The sequence below is a fragment of the Panthera tigris genome, chromosome B4 (assembly GCF_018350195.1).
Source record: "Panthera tigris isolate Pti1 chromosome B4, P.tigris_Pti1_mat1.1, whole genome shotgun sequence".
In the NCBI taxonomy this organism is placed as follows: Eukaryota; Metazoa; Chordata; class Mammalia; order Carnivora; family Felidae; genus Panthera; species Panthera tigris.
In genome coordinates this window covers 57,538,934-57,553,235 of record NC_056666.1, presented here as the reverse complement: position 1 = coordinate 57,553,235, position 14,302 = coordinate 57,538,934, and the positions used below count along the sequence as shown (strand labels likewise).

Sequence of the window (14,302 nt, the reverse complement as noted above, 5' to 3'; positions counted from 1 at the left end):
TCTCCAGTATTGAATTGTGCTAGTTTAAAGGATAAACCCGTGACCCTTTGTAAGGGAGAACCAAAGGCAGGAACTGGAAGAAGGGACTAGAGCAGGAACAGCATGCATGCTCTGAACGAACTGTCCCTGGAGGCTGTGTCTCTGGCTGCAGGCGGACAGGTGGCCTTAAAGAGCATCTGGTGCTGGGGCAGAGGCTCTCAGTTGGCTCCAAGGAGTCCTGTCTGGGGAAGGTGCCCGCTTCACTCAAGTGCTGTCTTCATTGCCACAGATTGTAGCCCTACCTGCTGCCAGCTGGCCGAGGGACAGCCCTGCTTTGGCTCTGTCAGGCTGGTCTCATTGGCCATATGTAGCTGGCTGGAAATAAAAGAGCATTTAAAAAGTGTTAGACAATTTCAGGGGTGGACTTGGCCGTGACATGAGAATGCCCCTCTGGGTGAACAAGAATAGCCGGATTAACCAGTGTGGGCTCTTCCTTTGTGTGCGTCAAGTGCTGATGTGTATCACAGACACAGGCAGCAGCAGTCCTGGGAGGCGACTCGGTGGCAACTTCTGGGCTGTGGGAAAACATGTAGATTCTGGGAGCCCTGGGAGCGTTCAGTGACATGCTGCTGGGATGTGAGAGAGGTGTTGACAGCTGGCTTTGAACCCTCTATAGTCTTTCTGTATTTTTATTTTTAAGAGAGAGCATGAGTGGGGGCGGAGCACAGGGAGAGAGAGAATCCTAAGCAAGCTCCACACCCAGGCAGAGCCCGACTCAGGGCTTGACCCCATGAACCTGGGGTCATAAACTGAGCGAAAATCAAGTTGGATGCTTAACTGACTGAGCCACCCAGGTGCCCGTTTTTTTCTTTCCTACAAAAAAAAAAAAAAAAAAATTCTCTCTCTCTGTCTCTCTCTCTCTCTCTCTCTCAAAAATAAATAAATATTATAAAAATAATAATAAAAGAGAAATGGCAAGTGGGAGGCAGTAACTTACATCTGTCTGTTGTTTCCAAGAGGTTCTAAAGCTCCTATGCTCTCCACCCGGAGAAGTGCAAGGAAAACACAGGATTTTGCATTCAGTATTAACCTATTTGGTTGGCAGACATTTGGCAGCAGCCTTAGATTTATATGTTATTGCTTCTTCTCTAAGCCAATTAATTCAATAATTACCTTCCAAGATTTTTAGGACCTCTATAGTTAACTGGAATTTATTAAATTGCTGTGGATTCTCCTAAGCTGAAGGACTTTCTGCTTCCTAAGTGAATCTGAGGAAAAGAGAGAAGGATTTTTTAACTTCTAAGATTACTCCACCTGTTTTGAAGCCACCAGCGATAGTAATATTATTTTATATCTAAATATACATAAGTGAGGGAAGTAATACAATGGCACACAGCTGCGGGAGAGTTGTAGCACAGTGCTCACCTGTGGTTAGTGTGGAAATCAGCTGTACCAACTACTACTCTCTGGGTCCCCCGACTAGAGATTCTGGTTTGTTTGGTCTGCTCTGTAGCCTCGCATCAGAATATATTAATGTGTAGCCAAAGTTGAGAAGCCCTGAGCTAGAAGAAGGTCCTCCATCGTAGGAATGTCTTATTCCCAATTTCTTAGTTTCTTAACCTGGAAAGAATGGGGCCTGCTGCCTTCTTTCTACTCTATCTTAATTTTTCCTCTTTCTTTTTTGTTGTCTTGTACTCTCATTTGGCACTTAACTACAAGCTTTGAAGTCAGCTAGACCTGGCTTAACCTAACTGCCTTGGGATGTTACTTAACTGCTTTAAGCTTCACTTTCCTCATTTATAAAGTTAGGCCAGTGATACCCACCTTACCTGTGAGAATTACTTGGGATAATATAAAGTGCCTACTACCATGTGGTCAACCTATAGAAAGCTCCCAATTAATGTGTTATAACCTAGCAGTTAACAACGTGGGCTTGGTAGTCAGAGATATGGGAGTCATACGCTTGTAATCTGTGTGATCTTACATAATTAAGTACCCTCTTCCTCTAAGTCCTCAAAAGTATAATAAAGTCTAGTGTTGTTGTAAGATGATTCAGTGAAATAATGGGCTTAAGTACCTAGTTCCCTGCCTGGCAGGTACTAAGCATCCTGTCAATAGACAATAGTTGATATTCTGAGGCTTGCTTTCTTGTTTCATCTCCTGGACCGTGTCTTTTTTTTTTTTTTTTTTTTAACGTTTATTTATTTTTGAGACAGAGAGAGACAGAGCATGAATGGAGGAGGGTCAGAGAGAGGGAGACACAGAATCTGAAACAGGCTCCAGGCTCTGAGCTGTCAGCACAGAGCCTGACTCGGGGCTCGAACTCACGGACCGCGAAATCATGACCTGAGCTGAAGTCGGCCGCTTAACCGACTGAGCCACCCAGGCGCCCCTCCTGGACCCTGTCTTAAGAGCAATCTGTTGGATTTCACACAAGAGAATTTACTCTTTTGGAGAGATATATTTAATATCTCTTCTCCTAGATATTTATTCCACTTAAAAATTTTCTGTGTAGACAGTTTTCCAACTTTTTCATTTTTCTCTTTTTCCAAAGACATGTGTTTCTTTTCTGAATATTGGCAGCACATGAGAGGGAACCCAAATATATTATCAAAGTATTCATGACCCGTGGATATTAATAATACAGTTTACACCTGAGGGAGAATTTTGAGGAAAAACTCATGTGGGGAAAAACACTACCTATATAATATAGTAATCAGTCAATCAGTCAATCAAATAAGCACCAAACAAGTAAAACCCCCTTTTTCTTTCAGTATACTGAAACACTTGAGGTTGTTTTTTTTTTTTTTTTTTTAATTTTTTTTTCAACGTTTTTTTATTTTATTTTTGGGACAGAGAGAGACAGAGCATGAATGGGGGAGGGGCAGAGAGAGAGGGAGACACAGAATCGGAAACAGGCTCCAGGCTCCGAGCCATCAGCCCAGAGCCTGACTCGGGGCTCGAACTCACGGACCGTGAGATCGTGACCTGGCTGAAGTCGGACGCTTAACCGACTGCGCCACCCAGGCGCCCCACACTTGAGGTTTTTAAATTCTCTTTCTTGCCCAAGTAGCTTCATGATGCCAAAGAATCATGGTTTTAGTTCAACCAACACCCTCAAAAGTGTGTGTGTGTGTGTGTGGGTGTGTGTTTAGAAGGTTCTTGGAAAGGCTAGTTATTCATGCTGTGAAAATTCTGTTAATGTTAATAAAGAGCATTTTATGAGAGAAATCAATTATTTTTAGATTTGGAAAATCTCACTGGTTGTGTCTATGAACTAGAGAGAAGTCAATTAAAATAGAAGTCATTTTTAAAAAAAAAACAAAACTTAATTTCATTAGGATATAAGAGGCTCACATAAACTGTTTTAGTTTTTATTGTTACTGTTTCATTTTGTTCTGCATAACTCTATGCAGTATACAAAGAAAGTATTTGCACTTGCCAGAAGAATTTGTTAAGGCAAAAATTTCAACTGACTTGCTTAAGTTCACATATAGCCAAATAGTAGAAGTACAAGAGCTGTATGTAAGCCTCCTGGCCCCAAACCTGTGCTCTTTCTATTGGACTCCCCTCTGAAGCCTTGTTTGTTGTTATTAAAAAAGTATTCATAATTTTAACTCCACTTATTACTTATTTACCACTAATTCTGAATATGGGTGGCCTAAATTTTATGCTCATTAAGTAAAATCCTCCTATGTATAAGTGTGGTATCATCTCCAGGTGCACCAATAAATTTACATTTTATTATCTGCATTTGGAAGGTCTTTTAATGAATCTTGTATTACTTTGATGTGAGTAAACCTCATGACTCAGGTTGCTATACCTATATAGTATAATGCCCATTTTTCATCGTTTTTCTAGGATGTTTTAGTTATTAGTCAATACTCTTTGAGTTGCAAGTGAGAAAACCAACTCAAGGTGTGCCTGGCTGGCTCAGTCCAGTGCCTGCATTAATAGGAATGAGTGAATAAGAAGGGCTTATGTGAGCAGCCTAGGTTACATGTCCATCCATTAATTCAGTTGTGCAGGGCGAGGTACTGTGACTGTCACCCCAAGCAGAATGACTTGGCTCCAAAGGAAGGGCCAAAGAGAATATTAATGGGAAGGCAAGCCGTGTAGTTGAAAATGGCAGATAGCCGCCATGAATATGGTTCTTGTGTTTAAATTATACTTCCTTTTTTTTTTTAATGTTTATTTATTTTTGAGAGAGAGAGAGACAGAGCATGAGTGGGGGAGGAGCAGAGAGAGAGGGAGACACAGAATCTGAAGCAGGCTCCAGGCTCCGAGCTGTCAGCACAGAGCCTGGTGCGGGGCTCAAACTCACAAACTGTGAGATCATGACCTGAGCCAAAGTCAGACACCTAACCGACTGAGCCATCCAGGCGCCCCTAACTTATACTTCTAATTAGACATTTTGATCTTGACCAGATATAAAAGAGATAATTTAAAAGGCCTAGGTGGGTATTTTGTGGGAGATGACATTCATGCTTTGTAGTCGTTATTGTTGTATGTTTGGTTGTTTCTGCTTGTTTGTATGGGAGCAGCATAATCGAAGGATGGGTTTAGGGTTTATTTCCAAGCCCTGCTTGTCATATGGTAGTGCTTTCCCAACTTGTTTGCTAATGTCCTGTGAAAGCCCAGGAAAGTGAATTAAACAACCAGGGGCTTAGGGAGGCAAGCAAACATCACATTTATTTGAGGACTCTTATGTTTTATTGAAAACATTCATCCATATTTTGTAATATACTCCATAATTTTCTTATTTAAGTTTAATAAAAGATAATACATTTAAAATACTAAACTAAACTGCTATCCTAGGAAGATGTGCTGTCTTCCTTTGATTTTGAATAAATAGTGCAGGGTGAGAAAAATGGGCTTTTGGAATACTTTTGGCTAAAATCAGGGTTTTTAACATTTTGTCCCACCCTTTGGAGAATTTAGGCATTGGGCATTAGCTATTCCTTGGGTACATTGAAAGGTCTCAACTAAGAGCACAGCTTGGTGCTCTACTACTTAATGTTATTTGATACAAGTTTGGCTAACTCATAGTACTGGTGTGAGATTTAAATGAAATAATTCATGGACAATTGCTTGGAATGTGAAAAATACTTCTAATTGTTATCATTAACTTAGCTATTTACCTCTTTTCATTATCTCTACAAGTTTGTATTTTGCTGTGTTCTTTCTCAAATGAGTGCAATTAGATCATTTAGCTTCTCTAATGAGTTTCCTTTAACGTTAGGCAGTTAACTAGAGAATATATGTGCATACATACATGTGTGTGTGTGCGCGTGCACATAAAGGAGATGTGCATTGATCACATGCACATGCAGATTGGTACCAAAGATGAGGGAGTGGTATATTCATAATCAATACATTTTCTCTTTCTTAAAAGGAATTATGGCTCATCCCTTTTTGCCCAATGTGAAGCAGTGGAAAACAGCTGTCAGCAGGTTCTGTGGCTGTATGGAGAGGATAATCAGATAACTGAAGTTGGAACCATGAATCTTTTTCTTTACTGGATAAATGAAGATGGAGGTAATTCACTCAGATTTCAGCTCTTTGTTCTTTGTCAGTCATATTCAATAGGCCTGGAAGGAAAAGAACTAGGACCTTGGAACAAGGAATAAGTAGCACAAGTCCAAAGGCTAAGGACCACTGTGCTTTGTTGTTCAAGTAGAAATGAGTTTAAATTTACAGAATTTATAAAGGTTTTGGTTTCGGTTTTTGGCTCTAGATGTGCTTATCATTGAGATGCCAACTTAAAGAATTTAAATCCCCATGATTTGAAGATTCGTAGCCTTATCCCCTCTGCCATCTTCGTAACAGCTTTTCTATCTGAAATCCCCTGCATTTGGAGATAGGTCTCAGATCAATTCACCATATACTATATGTATAAAATGTAATAACAGGCATCGTCTACTGATTCTACTGATATGAGATTTAGTGTATTCTCTTGCTAGCAGTCTTTTAACAACTGATGCCCTTTCTACATACTTCGATAATATATCAGGAGCCTTCCAGATTTACTCTGGAGCTCAATTTGATTAAAACACACTATTTTTATGGACAAATTCGTCCCTTTTAGGATTGTACTTAGATTCTGGTTCATTCAAGACTGTTAATAGGTATCTACTATAAAAACCAGTTATTTCTATATATCTAAATATCCTAAATGCTCATCTTTCTTTTCTATTTTTTTTTAATTAGTTGGCAGAAACATATAGGTTTAGTGAAGCATTGGCAATGTCGATGGTATTGGATTAAATGGCCAATCATGGGGAAAAATACAGATAAATGCATTTATTTCCATTAGAATTTTAATAGTCACAAAAAATTTTAACTATCTTTTTAGGCTTATTTATGTTCTTATGCTGTTCATTTCACAGTACTGAGTATAGAGACTAGAAAAAGTTCCCAAACATTTATAAAGTCTGAGTGTTCATTTCAATTAAAATTTTAAGTAAAATTTTTATTTTGAAGTAGCTACAGTAACTTCTCTTGCTCTTTTGTTTTTTGGCTACTAATGTTGGAAAATGGTGATTCACATGTGGCTGACTTCAGAGCTATGCACTAATTTGAGCATTAGTTGTAGAAACTAGTAAGATGAGCCTTATATTCCAGTCAGAGGTAGAATAAATAGAAGGTGTGGTGAGTACACCTTGTCCTGGGGTTGACCATTGGTAATCCTTGGCATCTGAAAAGCCAGATACAGGTCATGCTGATTCTTCCATTCCTGTTGTTTATACTTGGCACTATTTAAAAATACAATTTATACTGGAATATTCGTGATTTCCAAATTTGAGTCATTGCTATGACATACCTCAAAAGCTATGCTTGACAGATGACAGCCAATGTTGCACTCTGCATTTAGGAGATAATAGGTTGATTCAACTCATTCTTTGCATCGCCTGCCCACTCCAACGCCCTTGCCCCCCCACCCCCCCCCAAAAAAAACCCACACAACTCTAAACAAAAACAGTTACATCATACAGAAGTGGTACCATCATTATTTATGGATGGGAGATGTCAAGATTTAAGTACAGTTTGAATCAGAGCTCCATGATTTAACCAAGAACACAAGAAACTTGTCCTGGTGAAAAATTACTTCTTATCCAAACAATAATCATGAACCATTTCCGCCATGGCTTTTAAAGGTCAGAACGGAAATGAGTGAATTTGTCTTCTGACTCTTACAAAATATACAAGACCTTAAGAGTTGCTATTCACATTATGGTTGCCTGAGATAGCTTTAGTCCATCTTGAGGGTGTTCACCTAACATATCAAATAAAATTTGAAGTAAGGGGACAAGAGATGGAATAAATGTTTGGACAGTACCATGAGAGAAGTCAGTAGAATGTAAGGAATAACCTTTAGGCTAAAAACAAAAGAAGACGTCGAAAGAACTCTAACTTCACCATGTGGCTTTAGGAAAATACAAAGAATAATGAGTTGAAAATCAACAAAATACTGATTTTCACAAACTTTGCCTATTGGAGGTATGAGTAGAACTCTTTTAGTAAAAACCTACCTTCTTTCTATGAGCCCCCACACTCACTGCCCCTTTGGGACATGATGGCTGCTGCAGAAAGGTATATAAAATAGATAATCTGTGTTCACAGCACACTGCTGTGCACAATAACTATCTGTGGCAGTTGGCCTATAACCCATGTGGTTTTGGCTCTAGTAACAGCAACCCTGGTGTTAAGATCACACAGCAGCGATTCTCTGTTTTACTGTGTTGGTGAGTAATTTAACATGCACATTTGCTATTCACTGTTGGGACAAACAGTTTTATCTCACACTGGACTTTGGAACTATCCTGAGAATAAGACCCAGTTGTGTGGTTGAGTTTAGAGTTAGTCTGGGAGAATGATTATGACAGTGAATGTTGATGTGGCTCAGTCTGCTCAGGCCCCATGAGCCTTCTCAGACATCAGGCATTTACAGACTTTGGAACATTCTTCCCTGGGATGTGGGTGTGGCTTGCTCTGTCACTGCTTTCAAGTCTTTGCCCACTTACCCCATTCTCAGTTAAGGCTTTCCTCGAGCATCATAATAAATTGCAAACTCCCTCCCCCCTGACCCCTAGCATTCCTCATTATCTTCCCTCTTTTTTTTTTTTCCTTTTTTTCTCCATAGTCTAACATACTATTTAACATAATAATTGTTCTCTACCTGTTAGAAAGTAAACAGGAATTATATCAGTTTTGTTCACTGCTTTATTCATAGTGCATAGATAAGCCAACTGCACACAGTGCCTACCTCGATAATGTATATTTGTTGAGTAGATAATAATTGTGTGTGCTTGGGCACTCATACAAACCCACATTCCCAGTTTTTATTAGAGATTGACTTTGGGATGTCACAGATGACTCCTGCCGTTATTGCTTCTAAATTCTTCAACTCCTAAAAATGATTTCTTTGTCAAAAACAAGTTGTGTTTGTAGGCTCTGTTTTCCTCATGTTGGGCAATCTGGAGCTAGTTCTGGCTCTTGTAAGCATGTTTGTGGTTGCAGAGGAAAATGAATATTTCTCACCCAAATGTTGTCATGTCATCATCTCTGTCTGGCAACCCGAGAAACAGATGTTCTGTGTCTTGACCTTAGGCTAGTGGTTACAGTTTTGGGTGTTAAGTATATTTCACAGAACTACACTTGCACATGCGAGGCCGCTGTTTTTATTTAACTTGATGTAGCCTTAGAGCTCAGCAAGCTTTAGGGAAGGTCCAGTTTGGAGGCACTGGAAGTATGTTTGTCTATATGTGTGGGGTATGTGTGTGCACATACACACACACACACACACACACACACACACACACACAGAAATCCCTACATTTATGTATCCAGCCAGCTAGCTATTGCAAAGCACAGGTTTATTTTGAGATCAACACTTCTAAACATGACAAAGAGTAGCCCTAAGAACATTGCCAAGAACAAATTTTCTTCTTTCCAGAAAGCGGTTTTCAGCAGATGATTTTTAGAAACAAACTTCAAAAAAATCATACTGCTGTCTCCTAGCAAAGAAGATTATTCATTTATTTATTTTTTTTATTCAGAAACACTTATTACATACCACCCTAGGCCAGGCACAATGCCAAGTTTTAGGGACACAGGAATGCATATAGAGTTTTGGTCTTCCAGACAGCTTGCTTTCTGGGGATGTCTGATGTAACCACAGTGGAGCAAGTGAACCCAGACCACAGTATATGAAAAGAAAGGACAGTGGTCTCAGTGTGGGGCCACTTAAGTTGTGATCCTGACTGTCCCCCAGTGTCACCAATCTTCAAGTCCTTTATGTTTACAGAGCCTCTGTTTTTTTGTTTTTTGTTTTTCTGTAAAATAAGGATTGTATGAGGTGACTTTTGAAGTTCTTCTTCAGAAGGTTCGAGCCCCATGTTGGGTGTAGAGATTAAAAATAAAATCTTTAAAGAAAATAAAAATAAAAAATAAAATGGTTGGGAGGGAGCTTAAAGATACCAGTGTGATTTCTATAGTTTTTGCTACCTGGTGATCCTTTGAAGCATACCTGGAATATTTCTCTGCAAACACATAAGTAACACATCTGCTACAAGGTTCAACATCTTTATAAAGTGATTTAAGGTTTAAGTTTCTTACTAGATTTAGATTTTTGGGTGCCAGACGTGGGGAGGAGAAGGGAATGTTGGGTACCAGAGATTTTTTGTAAGGAGAGCTTGTGTGGTTGTCGGATCACACAAACCATTATAGACAGATCACCATGCCAGCCCTCGTGTCAGTTAGGAATGCATGTGATCACTCTCAAAGATGACCAGTGTCTCACCTTGGCTCTCTGTGAATCACCCATGGAGTTTTGTTTTGGGTTTTGGATTTCTTTTTCTCTTCTTTTTTCTTTATTAGCCACATACATACTCGAGCCCATCCTGAGTCCATTAACATTTGGATCTCAAAGGGTGAAGTCAATATCTCCATATTTGATGTGGATATGCCTCCAGGTTTGAAAATCACTATAAGTAGACTTGTCTATGAAGGGTAGTCTGGAAGCAGTGACCAACCTAAATAAGCATACACACTTCTTGAGGATGGGTTTTCCTCCACAGTATTCTTACATGCTTTGGTAATGACCAGTGTTCCTGAGTAAGATCTATCTACATGATTCTAATTAGTAGCCAGTGTTAATCCTCTAAGGTAAATTTTAGCTTCAGAACTTTCCTCTTAGTATTTGTTAGTAGAACATCATCTCAGTTTTTCCTAGTTAAGGATAAATTGAAGATGATTAGATGAGTGACCTGCTTCCTTCTCCTTCCCCTTCTTCCTCTCCTTCTTTGTCTCTTTCTTCCTCTCCTCTTCCTCCTCTTCTTCTTCTTCCTCCTCTTCCTCTTCTTCTTCTTTTATTTTTTTAATGAAGATCTACCTGAAGTGTGAATCAATTTGGGAAGGTAGACAAGGCAGAACAGTAACATCATCTTCATGTTTATTACTAGCAAAGTTGCCAGAAACAGTTTTTAAAAAATGGTTGTTGATATAAGGCTAATGTAGTTAAAGTTTGAAAATATTCCAATTTCTACTTGACAGAAGAAGAACTGGCAACTCCTCCGCTAGATGGCATCATTCTTCCAGGAGTCACGAGGCAGAGCATTCTGGACCTGGCACGCAAGTGGGTGGGTGCCTTTCACGTGAACCACTTTAGAAGCATGAAACAGAAAGTCATCAAAATGAGCCCGGCTTCGTTCCATCCAGTGTTATCTAATCTTTAAATCTTAACTTGAGTGGAAAGAACTCTTCTAGAAGGACTGTCTCACTAAGGCCAATATAGAAGTATTGTTTATAGGAAGGGCAGAGAGAAAACAGTTTGGCAAGTTATCCTAGTGAAGCAGTATTCTAGTGCTAATCACAAGCTCTGTAGCAGGTGTCTCCTGCCAACTCACCTGGTTTATACTTCATGTGCTTCCATTTCACCAGTCCTGAACTTTTCCAATCTCAGTGTGTTGTTTCCCATTCCAATAATTTGTAGTTCTTCCCTTCCTCTGTTTATTCCAGTGTAACCATGCTAGTCACAGAAATTAAAGAATTTTACTGACATAAATGTTTACTAACATAACTTTATTAGGTTGGCTGCCTTTTTTCTCCCTCCTTCCTGCCCCCTGTCCTCCCAAATTCACATACATGCTTATTTTAAAGTCAAAACACTCAAGCAAATGTAGTTGTTTTCAGTAGAGTTTCTGATCTGTGTGACACAGGCAAGCATGTTAAACCATTTGGTATTGAAATGACATTTATAACATACTCAAGATGAATATTCGATGAGTTGGTTATCTGGCAAAGGTTCTTGGATGGAACTTTTGACCCATGTGTTAAAACGGTCTCCACGGGACATGAAAAGACTTTGAGCATACTGTGGTCAAACAGTATTAATAGGACAAATGTTTAGAAACGCACATATTACCTAGGAGAGTACTAGCATACTTTCTCTGGAAAAAGCTTTGGAAATAAAGGAAATGTGCTATAAATAATTCTACAAAACCCTGAAGTAGACAAGACCCAACTGCCACATGCTGGCTGGCACATTGGGCATGACATTTACAAACTGCTGGTATAATTTCAAACAGCTTGCCCTGTCCTAAATATGTTTGCAGTTGGAAAGATGTATTTTCGAAGCTCAGTAATTTTTGTTTTATTAAAGAAAAAAATCAACCAAGTACAGAAGGTTTGATGACAAGTTGCAAGTGGAAATGCTTTCCCACACTAATGATTTGCTAGCATGAAATTAGTTATTATGGAGGAAGTTTTTCCTTGACTCCTTAGCTGTAATTTATTTTAAAAGCTATTTTAAAACAGTGAGACATAAATGCCAAGAGGCATGTGGGGGGTTACCATTACTTGCCAGACAGGGGAAATTGTCCAAAGATAAGTAAGGGTGAGCAGAGGAAAAACAATTCTGTTTATTTACAAGAGATTTTTTTTTTTTTTCCAGAACACAGAGCTCATCTCATTTTCAGTTAACTTGGCTGATTTTCTGGAATTTATTTATTTATTTATTTACCTTTGAACAACATAATTGAAATTCCAGACTGAGATAAACTGAAACTTGCAAAGAGCCATATTTCTGTTGTAGACATATTTTCCTACTCTCCCAAATCATACTTACAGCATGATGCCTTCTTCTAATATTTTGAATCTTGCCAAGGGCTCTGAATTTCGTTTTTATCTATTGTGGATCTGTAAGTTTTAAAAAATACTCTTCTTAAAAAAAATTAAGGTCAACAAAGGATGGATAAATATTTTTTTAATAAGTTTGAGACAAACTTTGAACCTTAACCACTAACATAAAAGAATGAGAATTAATACAGATTAAAGAATGAGTTTCAAAAGATCATTTATTTAAGCAGATAGTTTAAAAGCATCACCTTTTTTTCCCCCAATTTCCTATCTTTGAGCAAATAAAATGTTGAAATAGTTCAGCAGAGTCGATGAGGTTATGCCAGTAATTCTGTGATGAAACTCAACCCAATAAGATACTAAAGAGGAGCAAGGGGATTTCTGCTGTAAAGACAACTGAATCAGTGAATTGAGGAAAAAAAGGAATATCCCATGCAATTTCTCAAAGTCCAAATATACTTTCAGTGTTTTAAAATAATGAAATAGTTCAGGTAGTTAAACTCAGTCTATGTTTTCACTCCATAGAAGACCTAGTAGAGAGTGGAGGAAATTTAGAGCCAGTCAGATCACACCTGAGTTCAAATTCAGTTTCTGCTGTTTACTAGCTATGTGGATTTAGACATGTCGCTTAGCCTCCCTTTGAACCTTAATTTCTTCATCCGTATAATGGGGATGATAATACCCACCTTAAAAATGAGAGTAGGAGGCATGCAATGGGTGCTGAATAAATCATTATTAATATTATCTAAGAATATGTTCTCTTTTGTGGTAAATAGGGTTCAAGACACTGTTAACATAGAACACACATTAAGTAGCATGGGAAGTGCCTTATCTTGTGAGACTTTAGGCATGGCAACAAATAAAAGGCCAAAAAAGCTGGCATGCATTAAAATATACTCCGTATTTTATAGTGATGGTGTTACGTTATACTCTGATCGTCTTACTCTGATCATCTCGTTTAGCGATGCTGTGACCTTGGAGTAGATTGCTTAACACCTCAGCATGTTTACCAGTAAGGTAGCGGTGCTCTCTTCAGCTTTCCCTCAGAGGATGATTCTCACATGATTTGAATTCAGAGTGTCAGGTTGAAAGGTTAAGTACGACAGGGCTTTTTTTGCATGCCTTTTCCTTGCAAATGTTAATATTTCTATTTTTTATATTCCATACAGGGTGAATTTAAGGTGTCAGAGAGGTACCTCACCATGGGTGATTTGACAACAGCCCTGGAGGGGAACCGAGTGAGAGAGATGTTTGGCTCGGGTACAGCCTGCGTTGTTTGCCCAGTTTCTGATATACTGTACAAGGGTGAGGTAAGAGACAATCTCTTCACCTCCTGTCATTTCCAAGCATTTGCCTATAATTTATTTAATTCTTTAAATGTGTAAATGAAATGGTAGTTGGACCCAAGATGCAAAGGATTTTTTTCTTTAATAACTTGGCAGTTTGTCCCAATGAACCTGTATTACCAAATTACTTACTCTTATCTTTCCAGCAATTTTGTGCAAGCTCCAGTGTGGGAGGGAGTCAGTTTTGTCCTTGGAAATGTATCACATCTGTTTTATGTCAATTTAGGGATTGGAGATGTGCCAATAAGCGTCCGTTCTTATTTCTTCCTTTTAGCTTGCTAAGAAGGTTCTACAGGTAATTAGATTTCCGTTTCTGGTTTCCAAAAGTACTCCCAAACTATTAGAGTAGTAATGGCAAACAGTTATGGAAAATTCATTTGAATGATTAACTCCTACGTTTATTATTATTATTGCTTCTGTTGTTGTTACTACTATTTAAACCACTTTATGAAAAATTTTCATTTGGCTAAGTTGGTACATCAACTAAAATCCTCCAAAAAGAATTCAATCATTTGGTTGGAAGAAGTGTTCTCCTCCCAGTGAATTAGTCTGATTTTATATGTGGTATATTTCCACTCTTTGTTAGTTTTGTTGTTGGTGGTAGTGGTTTTTTTTTGTTTTTGTTTTTTTGCTTTGCCCTTTATCACAAAGCTTGGATATTTAACATCGTCGTCTAACTTTATAGCTTAAAGGCATGTGGGTATTGTTCTTAGGATGTGAATTGGCTTGACTTAATCATATTAAATACAAACTTGATTGGTTTTTAAATTGAAAATAGATAAATAAAATAATTATTTTTCCTCCATTATTTTCCTTTTCTGATTTTAATGGTGGCTACT

General features: G+C 38.4%; 1 protein-coding gene across 3 annotated transcripts in view; it reads left to right on the top strand.

The window, feature by feature from the left end:
- The window catches only part of BCAT1 (branched chain amino acid transaminase 1), a 102,478-nt gene that overhangs the window by 74,320 nt on the left and 13,856 nt on the right, over positions 1 to 14,302 (top strand). For all 3 annotated transcript variants that reach the window (XM_015534620.2, XM_007075612.3, XM_007075613.3), the window contains 3 exons: positions 5,375 to 5,517; positions 10,534 to 10,619; positions 13,287 to 13,427. In XM_015534620.2, coding sequence (XP_015390106.2) covers positions 5,375 to 5,517; positions 10,534 to 10,619; positions 13,287 to 13,427 — 370 coding nt within the window. The remainder of the gene's footprint in view (positions 1 to 5,374; positions 5,518 to 10,533; positions 10,620 to 13,286; positions 13,428 to 14,302) is intronic.